The sequence below is a fragment of the Saccostrea echinata genome, unplaced genomic scaffold (genome assembly GCF_033153115.1).
Source record: "Saccostrea echinata isolate AGI-Se365-2 ecotype Australia unplaced genomic scaffold, CSIRO_AGI_Sech_v1 ptg000062l, whole genome shotgun sequence".
Lineage (NCBI taxonomy): Eukaryota > Metazoa > Mollusca > Bivalvia > Ostreida > Ostreidae > Saccostrea > Saccostrea echinata.
In genome coordinates, this window is record NW_026889811.1 from 4,714,516 (window position 1) to 4,736,994 (window position 22,479).

A 22,479-nucleotide genomic window follows, 5' to 3' on the forward strand; every position below is an offset into this window, starting at 1 on the left:
AGAAGAGACTCATAAATAAACAAAGGACAGTCAGTTACTACAAAAGAGAAGCATCAGAGATTAGTGATATTTTGTTCAGCATTATTGCATCTTACAAAATGTAATCTATTAAAATTTTGTTTACATCTATCAATTAATGATTTTGATACATGTACCAGTAATAAATAATTTTGATGTGGGGTAAACTGATAAAATTGAATGGAAAACAAGCAGATGACTTGGTAATGATGTGTAAAAGACATCATTCATTTAATTAATACATGTAATTGCATGCAGTTAAAATTCAGTCAAAATTCTTGTGGTGTATATTGAAAGGTGTAACCAAGAGGGAAACATAAAATGATTTTCATATTATCATTAAAATAAAAGTCAAGTTGTATATTATACAATTATTTCTGTTTTTGAGGTCATTACAATGGTTTGGCTTGCCTAGGTGTATGCATTTACTGATCCTAAAGAAGGAAGTAAATATTGTCCCTCGATGGTTGTTGGATCAATACACTGTATATTAAACCCCCCCCCCCCCCCAAAAAAAAATAAATAAATGCAATTTCAATTTTTGTATAATACCCTATGTATCATACCCATAGGGTATGGTGTGTATGAAACAAGCATGACCTTTTGATTTGGCTGTTGGACTTACAAAAAATTTATAGGCTGAAAAAAACCCCTCAAAAATGGGATATGATACTGTTTTTGTAAATATGGATTATCTCCCTTTTCAGCTTAAAATTAGAACATTTTACTGGTCATGAAAATATTTTGATTAAATGAAAAGTAAAATTGTGTTGTATTTCAAATTGGAAAATTGAGAAATTTTTTTGAAATGTCAATTTATTCGTACATGCATACCTGGTATATATTCATGATATGTGTATAGGGCATATATATTGTACTGTGACAAAAAAAGGGAAATTGCCATTTTTTATATGAAACTCGTCAATCGTTTTGGGAAAATAATAATCATTTGCACAAAAATGTTTTAATTATTTTATTTGCTATAGGGTTTGGTGTCTATGAAATAAGCATGACCTTTTGGTTTGGCTGTTGGTTTTTTTTTTAATTTTTTGATAGCTGAAAATCCTCAAAATATTGATATTTTGCTGTTTTTGTCAAAATGGATTATCTCCCCTTTTCAGCTTAAAATTGGAACATCTTACTGGTCATGAAAATATTTAGATTAATTAAGATAGGTAAATAATAGTGTTGTATTTGAGTTTGGAAATGTAAAGAAATTGCGTTGAAATGTCAATTTCCTTTTACATGCATACATATATGGCATATATTGGACTGTGACAAAAAAGGGAAATTGCCATTTTTTGTATGAAACTCGTCAATCATTTTGGGAAAATAATAATCATTTGCACAAAAGTGTTTTAATTATTTTATTTTCTATAGGGTATGGTGTCTATGAAACTAGCATGGCCTTTTGGTTTGGCTGTTGGGTTTTTTAATTTTTTGATAGCTGAAAATCCTCAAAAAATTGATATTTTGCTGTTTTTGTCAATATGGATTATCTCCCCTTTTCAGCTTAAAATTAGAACATTTTACTGGACAAGGACATATTTTGATTAATTATGAAAAGTTACTACTTGAGCTGTATTTGAATGAGAAATAAACAAAAATGTGATTTATTGTCTGATTTTCTTTTAATTTCATCTGAAATATTGATATTTTTGCCTATTTTTAGAGGAAATTTCAGCCATATTTTACCGAAAACAGTTTAACTGTTGCCATGGCAACCAGACACAGAATTGACAAAAAATCATTTTATTTTTTGTAGTATCTTAGCATACTCTACCAACATGCAAAGTTTGAAAAAATTCTGAAACCCCCCATGTATCACCCCCTGCATGATTTTTACACGGAGCCATACTTAATATCAATAAATGCACACTATGCTGTGTCATAACTACAAGATATGCCTTGAAGTTGCTTACTGGCTTGTTCAACATAGTCATCTTGATAATTAAAGTAAGAATTGTTAATACAGAATACTAGTAGCTTCTGTAATTAGATGCGTAGGAGAAATCAGTTCCATGCGTTAATTCCCAATACTTTTGAGTGTTAATGAATATACACGTCTGAAGGTTTATAATCAAAGTGTGATTTAAAAGAAATATTAATGGAAGTCATCCTATTACAGATACTTCGTTGAATTTACCGTTAATGAATAATGGAATAGTAATAGATCATTACGCCTCAAAAGACTTTGGAGGTGTTCGGATATGAAAAATTAATAATTTTTCAATTTTCACATCAAACATGATAGTTATCAAATTAAGGGAAAATAGCTAAAATAATTAAAGAATCTGATAAACTATCTGTCATACTTAAACACTCTTTATTAGGATATTTGAACTGGAAATTAATATCAGTATATATATTGAAAAATAATTAGGGAGGTACAAATATCTCGGTGAATACGGTACAAGACAAGATATTAATTTAAAGAAAACGCCCATCGATCAGTGTGTTTTGTTCTTTTTGTGAAGTCTTTTCCATCTCCAACAAATTATAGCTGAGGTCTCCATCCACCAGGAAATGTACAGCTAGACTGAAAACTGATTCCGACAAAATGTTCTACGAAGAACACCGTATTTTGTGCTAAATATAAATTACTATTTGTTTTCATCCTCTACTCTGAAGAGGCAACGTAGATTGTCCTCTGCCTACAGCTTGAATAAAATATTATGCATTCATTAGTCATCCATCTGAACTGAACGTAAGAATATTCGATTGCATCTTGTGATCATTTAAGCGTGGTTTTCAAGGCACAGTAGCTGAAGTTAAATTATACCAGTTTTGATTTGTAGAATATGTGGCGCATCAAAAATAAAGCAATATCAGCTGCTTTTTTTCAAGGATGTAGAATTTCATTAAGTGAACATGGAATTTTGGTAATAATTTTTAAATTTTCATTTACATACTCTTCGTGACAATAAGATCAACCTGCCCTCCAAAGTTCCATTTAACCTTCCTTTTGATAATGAAAGTCTGATATTTATCGTTTTTTTTATACCATGTATATAGCGTTTGTCAGTGAAAAGGCTCTCCTTTTCATCAGTTATCCTCAGTAAAACGTAAAAGTATTTAAACACTCAGTGAATACATGTATTTTCTTGTTTATTACACACATCTACCCTAATATATCAGTGGTTGTTGCTGTTGCGTGGTTCTACTCTACTGACTGCAAAATTTCCACTTCATTGCTAGTGGAATAACACTGATCCCAGCACGGGTCGTTTTGAATGGGAATTGTAAATTGATTAATCATTAGATTCATCATTTTATAATGGGTAAGTGTTCACCTACCCAGAGGCTCTAGCAATCCTACCCAATAAATTCAATCAAGAAACCAAGAACCATGCAACAAGTGGGTTAATACACGGTTGCACGGGCGCACAAACTGCACCCTCGTCAGACCGTGTAACAATCCTAACATATCTGAATTGACGGAAATACTAAGAAAAAAATGTTTTACATGTTTGTTTAAATCTGTTTTGTTTTATTTTAATTGTAATTTGTTTAATTAAATCATGACCCCCGGGTAGAGAATTTCGGCCTCAATGGCCAATCCAATTTTTACGAAAGAATTTAAAGGGAAAAATATAGTCATATATAGACCATATAGTCTTCCTCAGAAATGCAAAGCCATGTAAAGTCATATATAAATATATATATATATATATATATATATATATATATATATATATATATATATATATATATATATATTATATATATGCAAGATTCAGGATTCAAGTTCAAATTATGACACATAGGGGTGCCGAATGCTTATCATCCTGAACTGTTTAATAATCCCTTATTCTGTTAAACAATAAAAATGTGAATAATTGTTATTTGTTTTAATCGTAATTCTTAAAATATTATTTGAGTTGGAACTGTTAAATCAACATAGCAACTACTTCAAGCAAGCACAGACAGTGTGATCTAGCCAGCCATTAAAAATACCAAGACAAAAATTTGATCAATCATTTGAAGTCAAATACATTTTGAACAGTATCACAGTTGCATTAATTTAGTAAAGTATGTTTTAAACTATCACAATTCATCAGTTATAGAACCATAAGGCAATGTGTCTTGCTGTGACAACATTGGTGACACATTTGACCACGTGCCATTATGGTGATTTGGATTAACTTGAAGAATCTTGCACATCAACTGGTATAATTCTACATTATAGAATGGCTTGCTGGTATAATTTTTCTTAAACTCTGAAAAAGAATTGATTTGTGTAACAAGAGGCCCATGGACCACATCGCTCACCTGAGCAAATTGGCTAGGAAAAATCATAAATCAGTTCAGTATTAAAAATGGAGGGGGTGGGGAGACTTGAATTTTAAACTACCTGAGGATGCTTCCATATCAGTATAACAAAGGGCTTTGCTATTCTTGGGCATAAGATTTTTTCTTGTGTATTCATTTGCAAAAATTTGATCCCCCATTGTGGCCCCTCCCTATCCCCAGGGGTCATCATTTGTACAAACTTGAATCTACACTACCTGAGGATGCTTCCATATCATCTAGACTAAACATGGCTTTTCTGTTCTTGAGAAAAAAAATTTTGCCTAAATATTCCCATGTAAAACTTTGATCCCCCATTGTGGCCCCACCCTACCCCCAGGGGTCATCATTTGAACAAACTTGAATCTTTACTAACTGAGGATGCTTTAATATCAATAAGACTAAACATGGCTTTTCTGTTTCTGAGAAGATTTTTTCCTGTATATTCCTACGTAAAACTTTGATTCCCCATTGTGGCCCCATGCTACCCCTGGGGGTCATAAACAAACCTGAACCTACACTACCTGAGTATGCTCCTTTATCAATATGACTAAACATGGCTTTGCTGTTCTTGAGGAAAAGATTTTTTCATATATTCTTTTGTAAAACTTTGATCCCCCATTGTGGCCCCACCATACCCCCAGGGGTCATCATTTGAACGAACTTGAATCTACACTACCTGAGTATGCTTCCATATCAAAATGACAAATAATGGCTTTGCTGGTCTTGAGAAGATTTTAAAAAGTTTTTCCTATATATTCCTATGTAAAACTTTGATCCCCCATTGTGGCCCCATCCTACCCCAGGGTTCATGATTTGAACAAACTTGAATCTGCACTACCTGAGTATGCTTCCATATCAAAATGACTAATAATGGCTTCGCTGGTCTTGAGAAGATTTTTAAAAATTTTTCCTATATATTCCTATGTAAAACTTTGATCCCCCATTTTGGCCCCACCCTACCCTCAGGGGTCACGATTTGAGCAATTTTGAATCTACACTACCTGATGATGCTTCCATATCAATATGACTGATCACAGCTTTGTTGTTCTTGAGAAGATTTTTTTTTTAAAAAATTTCCTATGTATTCCTATGTAAAATTTTGATCCCCTATTGTGGCCCCATCCTACCCTCCGGGGTCATGATTTGAACAAAATTGAATCTACACTATATCATGAAGGTTTCACATAAGTTTCAACTTTTCTGGGTTAATGGTTCTTGAGAAGAAGATTTTTGAAAGATGACACCTAATTTTCACTAATTCTTAATTATCTTCCCTTGAAATGGGGCATGGTCCTTTATTTGAACAAACTTGAATCCCCTTCACCCAAGAATGCTTTGTGGCAACTTTGGTCAAAATTGGTCCAGTGGTTCTTGAGAAGAAGTCGAAAATGTGAAAAGTATACGGACGGACAGCTAGACAGACAGACAGCTAGACGGACGCCAGACAAAATGTGATCAGAAAAGCTCACTTGAATTTCAGCTCAGGTGAGCTAAAAATCAGTTCAGTTTTTACAACAGTTTCTAAAAATTATGATTCAAATATAAAGCTCAATATTATGTTCAAGATTTAGAGAATTAAGGAGGGATTCTTCTCAAATTTCTTGTACTTAAAAATTAATGAAATTTTCATGGATTCAAGAAGACATTATTATTAAGTAATGGTATCAATTAGATTAGATTTGACCGCTTTATTTTAAAAGCAAGGTCATTATCTTTTACCTTGACCTTAGGAATAAAACATACTGTTGCCAATCATGCAATGCCTACTTCTATTTCAAAAGAATAAAATGTTTTTCTTTTTGCATAAAAAGATATTACCATTATAAGGTCTATCAAATGATACTACCAAATTGACATAAATAATTTAACTAAAATAGATATTGGCTAATCCGAATTTCCTCTATTTTTCTTAGATTTTTAGGCTATATGAGTTATTTTTATATGCTTCGTATATTTAATTTTTTCTTATTTTCACATGTGGTAAAGTAGTCATATAAAGATACAATTGATACAAAAACAAAGTTTTGACCGTTTACTAAGAGAGAAAAAACATTTTTTACTGATTTTTGGCTCAAATCTGTACTTGGATCGGACGCTTTTAAAAGTTAACAAAATTGTAGTTTGTTTGGAAAATCATATTAATTTGATATATTTTAAATATAAAACTTCAGTCCATTATTTCTAATTTTACTTACATTCGATTGTTTAAAATTTTAAACTAAATTCATTGTTCTATTAGTAATTTTGAGAAGCGGAAAAGGAGATATTTTCATACGCCGCCTTTCCGCCAAAAATATAGTCCCTGCTAGATTTCAAACTCAGTTTACCATTTCAATTTAAAGTTGTACAATTTCGATGAGGAAAGAAAAATATGACCTTTTAAATCTCTTACATCTAATTATATAAGACATATAACCAAATATACTTTGAATATTTCATCTAGTCAGAAACCAGACAAGAATCCCTCCTTAAATACCAATCATAATACCTAGTATGTACGTGTATGATCAATATAACTACAATTAATTTCGAGTAGCTGCAGAACTGTAGCGTTATGGTTTTATATTTTAGTCTTGATCAAAGACTGAAATATAAAACCATAACGCTACTGTAACAGTTCTTCAGCTTAAATTTTCACATATTGTAAATTTATAATAAATTTGGTACATATTTTAAATATACATTGTAGCTTACTTTCCATGATATTAAAATTATTTTCATTTAACGCCTGAGACATGCAGAGGAATTGTCATAAAAGTGATTTTTTTTTAGATTAAAAAAGTTTTGATATACATTTGCAGTTATACCCGAAGATAATATATCGTACAGAAAAACATGCTACAGGTTTATACATGCACATGTACAGTTACCTGGTCCAGAGGCCAAAAATATCGCTCGCATATCGGCATCAGTGTTGTCATAGCCATGCATCCCTCTCATTTCCCCAGTCCCCTCATATTTAACAATGTTAGCAAAAGGTATAGTCTGCAACAAGATGATTGAAACATTAATATCATATTTCCAAAATTTAAACTTTATACATGTAGTCATTGAATACAAATTGATTAAATCCATAAACTGTAAAATATGCATAATGTTATTCAGTCATTGAATTATAGTGAAGTATCATTGTGTTGAACACAATACCGTAAAAATAGCATAATGATGATGTTCTTGTAGATTCATATTACAATATATATGGAGGGTAATCGCATTTAAAATTCACAATTTGTTTGAATGAAAATTGTATGTTGTATTTCCACCGAAATATAAAAAGTCAAGAAATACACGGTATAATCTTCGAGATTAAAGTTTAACATTAACAAATTACAACTGTAGAAATACAAATATACATGTACAATTTTCAGCCTAACAAACTTTGAATTTACACATCCCTGGATTTATAGCTGTGCAACTTACACAAGGTGAGCAGCCTATACATTTACAAGGCAAGGTGATGTACACACCATCGTCCGCCTCTATGAATATTGGTGACACTCGATAATGTCTTTTAAGGTTGTAACGTTCTGGAATCTTGTCCTTTCGGTACACAGTGATTTTTCCCCCTTCAGCTACCGCTTGAAGAGCATCGTAGACCTGATTAAAACTATGTCGTTTATTTCTGATGCCACACCACATATCGATTGGGTCATGTCCATATTCTATCCCTTTTGTCCGTCTATATTATATTATGGTTTGTTCCAAGAACTTAAATATTCAGCTTTTTTGACAGACAAACTTTTGAGAAACGAATGGTTTACTGGTTGCATGGTCGTACTGAAAATGTATGGTTGTCTCCCGTCAAGGTGAAATTGTTTCCTACAGGCATGGGTTGCAAAAAGTCAATGTGCTTGTTCCATTATATTTTTTTCAGAAAGCTTGTGTATATTTCGACCAGAATAAGTAAAAACAAATTATGACATTGATGGGCAAATAATTGAGCTCATTTTTGGATTATTCTGAATGTATCTTCTATACAACTCTATACTACACGTAAAACAAGCATTCTGAGAGTATTGCATTAGCAATACTAGTCCCCTACCGGCAAGTGTAATCTGGTTCCCGTAAAAATTGAAAATGCTATAATTCCGTCAAAAATCAATGAAGCGGAACGAAATGCAAACTTGGTCTATAACTCATTACGGTTGAGTGACATACCAAAAATCAGCTCAATATCTGCAAGCGTTTAGAAAAAAATTGCGGAAAACCCGAAAAGTTTGAAAGGTCGTAATTCCGTAAAAAATCATTGAAGCGGAACGAAATGCAAACTTAGTCTGTAACTCATCAAGGTACACTCACATACCAAAAATCAGCTCAATATCTGCAAGCGTTTAGAAAAAAAGTGCGGAAAACCAAGTGGGACGGACTGACAGACAGACAGAGGGACGGACAGACTCAGAGGAAACCTATAGTCCCCTCCGGTTTCACCGGTAAGGGACTAATAAGACACGCATCCAGGAGAAAGGAATCGGCACTGAAAAAATTATTGTTTTTGAGTGTATCTCTGCATTATTATGAAAACGACAATTATCTAAGATTTATGTACAGGGTGGTATTTTGTAGCTCTTTCTGTGAAGAAAATAGAGAGGATTTTTAGCAATAATAAAAGTCTCTTACCTTATCAATAGCCCCATCTTTAGGCCAGATTTTGATATTCGCTCCTTCTGGGATTAATACAGATATGTCATTCATATCAATTTTATCGCTCAAATCTACTGTTTCTTTAATGTTCGCCATTCCATGATCAGAAAATATCATAAGACTGACGTCATCTAATCCTAATGATGTCATTTGTTCTTTGAGTGTGTGAATTTCTCGGTCAACTTCTTTGATTATCTCTTTCAGCTCTTTGGAACCGACGCCGTATCTGTGTCCATAATGGTCCACTACTTCAATGTATATGCCTAGGACAGGAATGATTTTTTAAACATTTCTCCGATATTTTTAAACTTATCACAAGTTAAGTGATATAGATACAACTACATGCATTTATATCTAAGCATTGAATGCTCATCTTGTAAAATCATGTGTAACAGTGAAAACAATTTAATTTATTCAAGGATGATTTGGAAATTTTTGGGCACACTTTGTGTAATTTTTGGCACTGCGGGCAAAATTGAACAACTTTAGTAATATATTTATGATTTTATTTACATTTTTACTATTAAATTTCTCTTCAATCTATTATAGTGAATTATTCATATTTTTATTCATATTTTATTACTCTGGCACTTCGCTTTATTATTTTGACGTTCCTTTGCGATATACAATGTATCGAGACATGAAATGCAATCAATAAGAATTTGATTGATTGATTGTATGTTGTATTACGTCCCATTCAAGAATTTTTCACTCATATAGAGACTTCGCCATATACCGGTGAAGGGTTTCAAATTTTGACCTTTACTCGGCACTCAGGGCCATTGAGCAGTGAGGGGTCTTTATCGTGCCAACGTCTGCCGTGACACAGGACCTCGGTTTTTAAGGTCTCATCCGAAAGAACCGCAACTTTCACTTCAAAGTGCCGAGCGCATGGTGAAGGAACAGTTGCTACCCATTTTCTATCGACTTAGGTCAGTCGCGGCCGAGATTCGAACTCACGACCTCCCGACCACGAAGCGAGCGCTCTACCGACCGAGCTACTGTGAACGGTAATAAGAATTTGAAGGAAAACAACTGTGCAACGTTTATTACTGGAAAAAAGATTATCTTAATTAACACACGAATTTATATTTTCTTAGAAGCAGAAAACAAAAGATTTAGTGTATTTGAGCAATTAAACAAAACCATAGTTTACTTTCATATATGTTGGTAGATGTAAGCATAACACGTACCTATGAAATCTGCCGTGTGATTTTGTAAGAGATTCAGTGATTCATTGATGGAAAACTGCATTTCTGGAATTCCAGTTATACCTCTTCTTGGTATGCAAAAGGTTGGCTTAACTCCCCTTATAGCCACATCGCACTCTCTCCAGTAAAAGAAATATGTCTTTTTACCCTGAAAATTAAAATCAATAAAATTTTTGGATGATGTACTGAAAATTTAGGAATTAGCACTAAAATTGCTACAACTTTCATGAGATTTATATGCACGAAAAATTTATATAAATGGCTGAAGAACTACATGTAGCATATGGATGACTCCAATGTTTTAAAAAAAATTAAATAAAATTATAAATTAAAAGTTTTATACTGATTAATGCCTGAGATCTATTCAGGAGAACCTTTATGATATTTTTATTTGGAAAATAATGTACTTAAAACATTTTTATGTACTAACCTGGTTTTCTGCCGTCACCCACAGAGGTTCGGCATCATCCCACCAGTGGGTATTGTGCTTTTCCTGATGAAACAACGCATCGTCCATGAACAGGTTTCGTCCATGTTTTTCATCGAACATAAAATTGAATACATATCCATGGTCTTCACTATGAACACCTTTACATAAAACATTTTAAGATCCCCCCTGCCCCCCAAATGGGTGGGTGGGTAGATTAACTAACCTGTATTAGAAATAGATTAATGCACTTTAAGGATTTCGAAAAATTGTTGAGATGACCTTATCATAATTACAAACAATCAAGTTAATGGAATCCTCACCAGTCATAATGGAGTAATAATTAGGATAAGACAGCGTTGGATACACTGGAACCATGTATTCGGCCTTCACTCCTTGCTTAAAAATACTATTGAAACCAGGCAACATTTGACCATCTTGTTCTAGGTAGTCCCATCTGAATCCGTCCAGTAAGATTACAAGTAGGCGTGATCCCGAAACGTTTGAACCAATCAAAATCAAATATAAGAAGGAAAATAACGCTGACCAATGCTTGGTCCGATGATTATGGCTGTTCATTTTTAAAATTCTCTACAATATAACAAATTAATGAATTTATACAATTTGCTTTTGAACACATAATTGCCGCAGAAAATTTACACATGTAGGAGTAATCATTTTAATTTCATACATATTCATCAAAATCAAAAATGATTCAAACCGCCCCAGAGTTCCCAGCTATCCAAAGCTTCTCTGGAGAACTACGACTGTTAAACACGCAATATATGCGATATTAAATGATGTAGAGGATTATAAAAAAGAAGCTGGGGATAGAAATTCTCAGTGACCCCCCCCCCCATTTTTGTTGCACTATGGACAAATCTTACCCAGTTAATATACCCAGAATTATGTTTTGTGGAAAAAAAGAAACTCAGAACTTAAAACCCTACCTCCACCCACCCCAGTAAATAGATTTTGGTCATTTTCTGCACATTTTGGTGATAAAGTTTTGTTAAGTCACTTGTCATTTTTTGCTTTTTCCTGCCTCGCCCCTTCCCCGTCCTCCAGTCTGTTAAACCACTTTAGATGTCTGTCTGAGGGAGACAGACTGAGAGAGAGATTTAGAAAATCAAACAATATCCTGATATTGAGAGAGAGATAGAGAAGGAAGGGGTATGAAAAGTGTGTTAGATAGGTATTAGAATATTACTATATATCTTATTTCCGAAATGAACGAGGTTAAATACAAACACGAAAACTCTGAAATGTCACCAAATAGTTCACACATCGAGATCGAGATTCCTCTCATACCTTGATACGTACATGTATATGAATACAGATTCTTATAGTACATGAGATAGAACAATCTCCATTATCAGGTGACCGTTAAGGTCCTTGGAGTATTTCTCTTTATTATGCAGGCACGGATCCAGGAATTTTTTTCAGGGGGGGGGGGTCCACCCCAGTAAAAAAAATGCCAACCTAGAAAGTTCTTGACAAGCAAAAAAAAAATGTTAACTCCTTTTCCAACGTAAAAAATCTATTCGGGGGGGGGGGGGGGGGGTAGTCGTTGACTTCTAAAGCTTCATACCTATGACTTTTCATACCAACTTTACACAGATCCGTGTTTTCGAAGGGGGGGGGGGGTCCAAGGTCACTTTTAGTTGGGTTATTATTTACATTTAATAACTCTGCAATTTCCAGGGGGGTCCGAACACCCCCCTCCCGACCCCCCTCTAGATCCGCGCATGTTATGTACATGTACATGAGTATATTTTTGATGTTCCAAGATTCCTATAGGCATTACATTATTCTGTGTGTTGCATTATTACCTCACATGTACAAGTCTCATATAATATCTTAATGTATATGTGAAAAAAGAGTCTTTGAGTCTACATAAAGTGATGAAAAGCTGTGAAAGACTGTTTGTTTGATAACAATAGGTAGTTTAGAAAAGTATCGAATATGGTTATACATTTGCAAATTTGAGGAATGATGTTAATGTATACACATGCAGGGCTGCATATATAATATGTGTCCTGAGCAAAGGTTTCGTTACCTGGTCCTGATAAACATGCATGGCGATCTATTTTAGTGCGCACTCGAAATTTTTTGTCTCCATTATTTCAAATGCTTTTGCAACATTTCAAGTAATAAAGCTTGAAATAAAAAAAAAACTTTAGTGCTGTGCCACTTTAACAAAATTATCATCATGCTGACATTTAGTCCAAACCGAAACACATATGTACATAAAATCAACTTAATATATGCGTAGTTATTTATCTCTATATTTATAAAAGGTGAGGTAGTCAAACACCAACATTTTTACGTATTTTGTATACAATGGTATTAAGATCCTTCTTTGGAAAAACGATGCCAAACTCATGCGCTCTGGCTATGCTACTCACCATTTGTTCATATGTCCGTCGGTGGAATTACTATCCTGTTGTTAACTGACAAGTTTAACATTCCAATATTTGTTTAGGTCAAGCAAATTTCAATGATAAGTTTTATAGGACGAAGAGATCAAGGTAAAAATTGATAAAGGGGCCTGGGCAATAAGTGGCAAGACTAATCGTACAGAATATAAATGTTCATGAATGGGACTTTTATTTGGATAAAGTAATTCACTATTTGCTGAAAGATGGTAAATTACAGTAAATTACGTATTTAATTCAAATCTTCAAACTTTTAAGACGATTAAGAGTTGCTTTAGTACAAAACAAGTGTCCTATTTCTTGCCCAGCTAATGGCACTATTGTGTGATATAAACTGAAAGAAAACTGCATCGTTATATACATTTACATATACTACATATTTAAAGACCTTCGATTTAGAATTGTGCTTAACTTTGTATTTATGTGGAAGAAAATTACAGAGAAAGATGTCAGAGCCAACTGATTTTTTCAACTTAAAAAAAACTCCAAACATGAACTGTATTTCACGCGCGCACACACACACACAAATAAATAAAAATTGTTATCTAAACTATTATGAAAGTGTTCTCTATATGGAAAAGGTACATGAAGCAGGTGAAATTGCTTGATAAAATGTTAACTTTTGTGAAATTGAAGTAAAACAGTGGAAGACTAAAACTAACTTGTAAAATCTGGTAATTTACAAATTTATATTCTTATCTCCAAAACTATAATTATACCCGCACTTTCTAAAGAAAGTTCGGGTATATTGTTGTTACTCATGTCTGTCCGTCCGTCCGTCCGTCTGTCACACTATTCTTTCTCAAACTCCTCTTACATTTTACACAGTAGCCTAATCATCTTTTGGGAGATGTTTGGTGGTGTCAGGTAGATGTGCAGTAAAGTTTCGGAATTTTCTTTTTTACACTGGGGGTCAAATGGGGGTCGAAAAATGACGTTTTTTATGCAAAAAGCCCCTGGTTCCCTGAACTCCTCCTACATTTTACCCAGTAGCCTAATCATCTTTTGGGAGCTGGTTGGTGGTGTCATGTAGATGTGCAGTAAGGTTTCGGAATTTTCATTTTCACCTTGGGGGTCAAATGGGGGTCGAAAAATGACTTTTTTAATGCAAAAAGCCCCTGGTTCCCAGAACTCCTCTTACATTTTACACAGTAGCCTAATCTTCTTTTGGGAGATGGTTGGTGGTGTCATGTAGATGTGCAGTAAGGTTTCGGAATTTTCATTTTCACACTGGGGGTCAAATGGGGGCCAAAAAATGACGTTTTTTATGCAGAAAGCCCCTGGTTTCCAGAACTCCTCTTACATTTTACACAGTAGCCTAATCATCTTTTGGGAGATGGTTGGTGGTGTCCTATAGATGTGCAGTAAGGTTTCGGAATTTTCATTTTCACTCTGGGGGTCAAATGGGGGTCGAAAAATGACATTTTTTATGCAAAAAGCCCCTGGTTCCAAGAACTCCTCTTACATTTTACACAGTAGCCTAATCATCTTTTGGGAGATGGTTGGTGGTGTCCTGTAGATGTGCAGTAAGGTTTCGGAAATTTCATTTTCACACTGGGATCAAGTGGGGGTGGAAAAATGACATTTTTAATGCAAAAAGCCCCAGGTTCCCAGAACTCCTCTTACATTTTACACAGTAGCCTAATCATCTTTTGGGAGATGGTTGCCTAATCATCTTTTGGGAGATGGTTGGTGGTGTCCTGTAGATGTGCATAAGGTTTCGGAATTTTCATTTTCACCCTGGGGGTCAAATGGGGGTCAAAAAATGACGTTTTTTATGCAGAAAGCCCCTGGTTCCCAGAACTCCTCTTACATTCTACACACCCTAATGTAGATTTTCCGTAAGATCCGTGGAATTCCATAACAAATTCCATGGAATTCCATGGAAAAAGTGTTCCATGGAATTCCGAGGAAATCTCGAGAGTATTGGGACGGAACTTTTTTGGAATGGTATGGAATTACAAATCTAGCCTGGAAAAGAGCGGAACAATGCCAGAATAGAAATTTGCGGAAATAGCTGGAAATCCATGGAATTCCAGGATATTTGGAAATCTATGGAATTCCACGAAAATCCAAGGAATTCCAGGAAAATACAAAAACTGGAATAATCAAAATAATTTAAGGGCCAAATAATTACAAAAAAAAAATGACTACATCACAATTTTTCATAAATTAAATCTATATTTTCAAAATAAAAAATCATATTTGCTTTACAATGTGTTTGGGGACAAATATTGCATACACACTTCTATGTATAATGAAAGCACAAATTTTAAAAAGTATTATCAATGAAAGTATTTTACATCAAAGATTATTTAAACAATGTTAAAAATCCACAGAAAAATATCATTACTGGATGATCACCTTGGTTTAATTAATGAGAATTATTATAATATACATGCATGTACATGTAGTAAATTACGGTCTGCATGAGAAACAAATGACTTTTGGTTAAAGAAAATCCTTTGTACCTAGAGTAATCTCAAACATATGACATTTTTTAATAATAAAACAAAATAGATTTTAAAAAAAACATTAATTATGACCTTTTGCTTCATTGAATGACCTTGGGAAAGGTCACTAAAGCCTTAACAGGGTATATTTGCAACATTTGTATACAGTTACAATGATCTTCCAGTTGTCCATATACATTTACCATACAAAGTTAATGACTAGAGTGACAAACATATGTATTAAGTACACAAATATCTACTACACAACTATATTTGAAAGATCCCATAAAATCAACACATGCTATTTTTTTCCCCAACATGCCCCAAGATCCTAATTATTGAGGGTCCTAAACTTCTGAAGTATTGGCTAGAATCACTTCCTCACTGGTTCTGTTAGAGGGTGGTCAGATAATTGGTGTCACGAATGGATTCACTTTTGGTACGACAGCTTCAAAAGCTCAGCAAGTTTGATGTTGATCATTCCCAAAGACACTTCAAACTTTTCTTGCTCAATTTCTGAAAGAAAAGATTACCATAAAGATGTATGATATCTATCTCATGTATAAATATATGACAAATAATAAACTAAAGCTAAATGAGACAATTGGTTCTTTCAACCTGGCAGATCAGTTTAATACTGTAGAATAGGAATTTATTATCTTGTAATTTTTTGTTCAGATTAGGATTGATTTCTTTTTAAACTAATGGAAGTTGTGAAATTAAAAAAAAATAAAGAGACATGATTGTGTCCAAGTTAATTAACCTTGAATATGAGAGAGAACATTGTAAATTACATAAACTATGTACCCTTAAAAACATTCAGCAAATAAAGTTAAGGTATGGAAAAAAGTACATTAGTAAATATAATTTATATACCATATAAAACATTCAGTTTTGCCTTGTCAATGGCTCGTCTTTTGTCTCTTAAGCTTCTGATTAAAAGCACCTGGAACAGGAGTTTGGACGCCTATGCTGCCTTTGATATATTATCCTCCATATCAGCTTACTCCGTTAACTGACCCTTGAAAAGAGGAAAAGACGAATTTATAGGCATATGTAATTGCTTTAAATGCACATTGGTTAATTTACAATGTAACAAAAATATAGACAAAGCAAATAACATAAAGTGAATATATAGAATACATTTGTTCTAGGCTTCAAACATGCAAATACATGTACATACACTTTATTTTTGAAAAATTAAGAAAATATTAAATAAACTGTTATAAATACATGTAACTTCCATGCCTCAACAATTCAGTATTGAGTAAGATAATATATTAGTACATGTATACATGTACTTCTTTATTTCTGGAAATTTATATCTGCGACTAAGGTTATAGGTTTGTGTAAGAATATGATGAATGACATTGACAAGGCGTAGGTAAAAACTTGTGAACAGGACAGAGAACTGACATAGGAAACAAGTTAAAAGCAACAACTTCTTAAAATACTAAAATATATTTGAAAGAGTGGAGTCTAAAGTTCATAATAACTTTTCTCAATGCCTGGCTAACATTGATAAACACATAATTTCAATTCTTTTGATTTTATTGATTAGGAAAATGATTAAAAAATCTTACCTTTGTGTAAATTTCCATACAGCTCTCTCGCTCTTGTCCTTTTTGTGAGCATTCCTGTAAATAATGCATGCATGATTTTATGTCATAGAGTATAGTCATTTTTAATATTTATACTTAAATAAAATGTAAAATGATTATGCATGTAGCATTTAGCATGTTTAGATTACCTGTCAAAAGTTATAATTGTTATGCATTATTAAGGAATTAAGAATATAAACCTCTTGTTACTTGCTCAATAAAAAAAAATCTTACGCTATAAAACATTAATTAATAAAAACAATGTTAGTTTATTTGTGCTGAATGATAATTTGAGCAGGCTCTCACCATTCTCACAAGCTAGGTGACTGAATGACTTAGCATCTACATCTACATATTAGGACATTTCATCAAACTTGATGATTATATGCCGGCACTGTGCAAATCGAGTACTTCAGCTATAAAATAATAAAAGTAAGTGCTGTGAATGATCATGAACATGCATTAAAAAATAGATACAATTATTTACAATGTACTCTGTAAATGTAAGTTGTACATGTACTAAGGAATGTTATTAGCTAATAATTTGGACCAGAGTTCTGAACTGGCCCCAAAGAGGCTGCCGACACCACTGAGCATGGAAGAGAAATAAATTTCCATAATGGGGGGGGGGGGGGGGACTATATTTAAATTATCTGTGCAAGTACTAAAGGTCTGAAAGTAAGGAAGACTTGAAATGCCTTTGTTGGTGGTAGTCTGTGAAACTAAATAGAGGCTTGGGTCTACCGCAACTAAGTTGTGCACAACTTTATATCATATAGACAGCTTAAAGAACATTATTAGTCTACCACCGTCTACACGTTTTTTCTTTGTTGTAAACATGGTAAAGATAGCCAATTTAGATGTTGCATGTTGCAACATATTGGAGACACTAATAGTGTTATGATATCTGTGTACGATGTAACATGGACTGTCATGGCGCAATTGGCAACGTGCCACTAGCATATATCAGGTCCAGTACAATCTCTTTATTTAGCTATATAGCTTGAAATAGCTATATAGCTTTATTAAGCTATTCAAAATAGCTTGATTTAGCTATTTATATGCAGTTTTTACAAAAAGTTTTTTTGTGTAAAATAGACAAAAAGTCGCATGTATTTGACTATTCATAAATGTACTATGGGCTATCAAAACAACAACCAAAATCAAAGATAGTTTTATCTTTGCAGCTTTTAAATACATTTAAGCTAAAGATAAATTTCTATTGTTTGAGTAACTGTCCACTACCTCGTGTGCGTTGAGGCATGGATAAGTATGATTGCTTCTCATTGTACTGAATTATTACCAATCAATTATCTTGTTGACCATAACTGGCCTCCTTTATAATTTCATTGAAGAAGTAACTGTATCAATTGTGTTATATAGCCCCAAAACTCTTAGAACTTTGAGTACAAAGTCTCTCAAGGAGACACAATCTAATGAGTGATTTTTACATGCATCAATTTCAGAAGAGTTCAAGGTTGAATATCATCACTGCGCCAAGGTGCGACTTTTTGTACCTGCTGAGAAAATTACACATTTAAGAAAAAAGTGTGATAAAATAGCTAAATTAAGCTATTCTGAATAGCTTAATAAAGCTATATAGCTAAATAAAGCTATATAGCTAAATCAAGAGATTGTACTGGACCTGTATATAGCGAGGTCTAAGGACATGTACGAACGGAGGAAATTCGGGTTGAAATCCACACATTGTTCAAACATATTTTGATAAGAGATGTTTAGAGTTGTACAATAATTATTAAAGAAATGAAACTCGCCCTAATGGTTTCATCGTCGGGCATTCTATGTGTGTGGTGCCCAGACTGAGGAACAGTCAATTATCCATTCAACTTCAAGAACACATAAAATACTGATTACTGTACATTGTACCTACCGGGTCTTAAAATGTCTGCATCTTTTGTCAAAATACAAATTCCATTCCAAGCTAATAATGACAGCAGTTCCCTTCTTCGTGACACTCTCTTTCCTTCTGTCCAACAATACAACATGGCAGCCGAATTGTTGAATTTTGGCGGGCTGTAGTTTAAATTAATTGTTCTTCGAGCCCGACATCGATCCCGACGTAATTGTACTATGAGCCGACAGTTTAAGAAAAAATTCTAAGTTATTTTCCACAGCTTTCCAGAGCAGAAAATGTCTAAGTTTCTCATTTTATCAGCTTTTCCATAGAATTCCACAACTTTCCAAACTTCAAAATGTCTAAGTCCAAATTTGTTATTCAAATTCCAAAAGATTCCAAAAACTTCCAAAAACACTTTTAGACTCTTGTATGGAAATGTTTGGAATTCCATGGAATTCCAAAACTTTTCCAAACCCTTTGGAAAATCTACATTGGGCTGAGTGAGTAGACTAATCATCTTTTGGGAGATGGTTGGTGGTGTCCTATAGATGTGCAGTAAGGTTTTGGAATTTTTATTTTTCCACTGGGTGTCAAATGGGGGTCAAATTTTTTTTTAAAAATATTTAACATGTTTAAACATCCTGGTTCCCAGAACTTCCCATATATTTTATGCACTAGCCTTAGATCATGATCATTTGGAAGATGATTGATTTTGTCCTGTGGATGTGTAAAATGGTTTTAAAATTTGCATTTCCATGTGGATAACAAATAGGGGCAGGAAAAATATGACCCCTCCCTAACCCATGGGGTCATGATTTGTACAAACTTGAATCTACACTTCTTGGGAATGTTTCCTTATTATTCATGCTTTTGTTGTTCTTGAAAAGAAGAATTTTGAAGATTTTTTTCCTTTTATTCCTATATAAAACTTTGATCCCTTATTGTGGCCTGACCCTATCCTCGGAGGTTATGATTTGAAAACTAGGAATATGTCCATAGGACTTAAATGCCCAGCCGAATGTATATTACTAATGCAACATGAATATTTGTATGAGTGTATGAAGTTTGATGAGAATATCTTGAACAGTTTTTTTAAAATTGAGACTAAAATCTAAAAAAAAAATGGATATAGATGATAAATTCTCACAAAATTATGTATAAGTGCATGCTTACATAAAAATATCTTAGATTGTTTCTTTAAAACTAAGCAAAATGCAAATTAAAGAGAAGGGAGGTCAAGGTCACAGGAAAGTGCAAGGTGAAAAGTTTTTGATGCAGTTGAATAGCTCTCACTAATACATATCAGCATATTAGGTTTGATAAAAATATCTTGCATGATTTATTTAAAACTGAGCTTAACACTTATTTGAGAATAGAGAGGTCAAGGTCAAAGGAAAGGTTGAGGTCAAAATGCTGATACAGTTGAAAAGCTTATATCAGTATGTATTTACTATTAGCATATGAAGTTTGATAAAAATATTATATTAAATGGTCTATTTAAAATGTAGATAAACACTAATTTAAAAAAGTGAGGTCAAGGTCAAAGGAAAAGTCAAGGTCAAAAAAGTTGATGCAATTGATAGCTCTCAGCAGTATATATCAGCATATGAAGTTTGATAAATATATCTTGAATTGTTTATTCAAAACTGATCTAGACACTAATTTAAGAAAAGTAAGGTCAAGGTCAAAGGAAAGGTCAAGGTCAAAAAGGTTGATGCAGTTGAAAAGCTTACATCAGTATGTATCAGCATATGACGTTTGATTGAAGTCGGACATGACAAACACTATATGCCTCGGCCATATTCATGGCAGGGCATAAAATACTTGAATCTACACTATATGAGGATGGTTTCCTATATTATTATCAAAATGACTAACAAGCAAATTCAAAGAATTGTGGTCCCCTGCTTTCCGTGTCCTAGTGGATGGGATGCCATTATTTATGACATATTGTTTCAAATATGCACGCCCTATCATATGTCATTCAAAAGTAATCACCAAAGTTAAAATTTTTGAAAATTAGGTAAAACATCAAGGTCAAGGGGTAAAAAAATCATAGCATGATCGGAAACATCTTGTTACAGGTAATGTACATGTCAAATATGAAAGTCCTATCTCTTCTCAATCAAAAGTTATAAGGAAATATAACATTTTTGAAAAGTAGGTTAAACTTCAAGGTCAATGTCACAGAGTCAAAAGCCATGATATATTTAGAAAGGTCTTGTCACAGGTAATATACATGTATAATATGAATGCCCTATATTTTCTCTTTCAAAATGATCAATTTAAAATAATGTTAAATTTTTTGAAAAGTAGCTCAAACTTCAAGGTCAAGGTCATGTGTTCAAAAATCATAGTATATTTAGAAAGTTCTTGTAGGTAATGTACATGTGAAATATGAAAGCCCTATCTCTTATTATTCAGAAGTTATGACCAAGGTTAAATTTATTGTGACAGGTGGACAGACTGACAAACGGACAGACTGACAGACAAATGAGATTTAATGTCCCCTAGGTCCCTTTTGCGAAAACGGATGACAATAATGCCCTTGCTGTTCATGAGAAGAAGATTTATGATGGAAAAAATCCCCTGCATTTTTCTATGTAAATCATTGGATCCCCATATGTGGCCCCATCCTACCCCAGTGGGTCATAATTTTAACAAATTTTGAAGCTACACTAAGTCTATGTAAAGAAAGTTTCAACTTTTTGGGCCCAGTCATTGTGGTTCTTGATAAGACTTTTTTAAAATGATACCACCAAATTTTCACTAATTCTTGATTATCCCCCCTTGAAAGAGGGTGTGACCCTTCAGTTGAACAAACTTGAATCCCCTTTACCCGAAGATGCTTTGTGGCAGGGTTGGTTAGAATTGGCCCAGCGGTTCTAGTGAAGAAGACAAAAATGTGAAAAGTTTACGGGTGGAGAGATGGATGACAAACAAAATGTGATCAGAAAACCAGAAAAACTCAAGTGAGCTAAAAACTGATGATCATAAGTACTTGGAAAGAGTTACAGTATTTGAAAAGCAGTTTTTTTTTCATGCATTGTTTTCAGAAGCTGAAAAGGTATGACTTGTATCCATGTTGAAAAAACTTCACATTTCAGAAAACAGTATGATTAAAAATAGTTAATCAAGGTGCTTTGAGTAGCAAAATAAGCTAAACTGGTATAGATAATTCAACCACAGAGCTTAGTGAATTTTAAAATGCACAACCTTTTCAACTCTTAATCATTCTTAAAATATTTATATCATCATTTCTGATTCAAGGGAGAACTAGAGATATGACCAGAAGTATATCCGTTGAGTAATAAACATGTACATGTATATTGTGTTTTTTAAGTCATTAATGTTTGTTTGTTGTTAAATGTCCCTCTCGGGAATTTTTCATGCATATGGAGACACCACCACTTTAAAATAATGAAGACGTACAAGTCTGATTTGAGATTAACATTCATTTTAGGAGTTTTCAACAATTAAGACATAAAGAGATAACTCCTTCCCCTTGCCCCTTAATTCCCCTTCCCAGACCCTGTTTG

General features: G+C 33.4%; 1 protein-coding gene and 1 long non-coding RNA gene across 2 annotated transcripts; both read right to left on the reverse strand.

Annotated features, from left to right (window-relative positions):
* Positions 1-3,854: 3,854 nt before the first annotated feature.
* On the reverse strand, positions 3,855-11,169 carry LOC133175450 (glycerophosphocholine cholinephosphodiesterase ENPP6-like). The gene is made up of 7 exons (XM_061310552.1): positions 10,914-11,169; positions 10,594-10,751; positions 10,146-10,311; positions 8,929-9,215; positions 7,732-7,908; positions 7,182-7,296; positions 3,855-4,238 (listed from the first exon to the last, which is right to left on the reverse strand). The coding sequence occupies exons 1-7, from the start codon at positions 11,167-11,169 to the stop codon at positions 4,066-4,068; spliced, it is 1,332 nt and encodes a 443-aa protein (XP_061166536.1). The 3' UTR covers positions 3,855-4,065.
* A 4,505-nt stretch (positions 11,170-15,674) lies between these two features.
* On the reverse strand, positions 15,675-19,125 carry LOC133175421 (uncharacterized). The gene is made up of 5 exons (XR_009719279.1): positions 18,974-19,125; positions 17,389-17,498; positions 17,065-17,118; positions 16,358-16,502; positions 15,675-15,997 (listed from the first exon to the last, which is right to left on the reverse strand). It is a non-coding gene; the product is annotated as an uncharacterized LOC133175421 (long non-coding RNA).
* Positions 19,126-22,479: the final 3,354 nt, after the last annotated feature.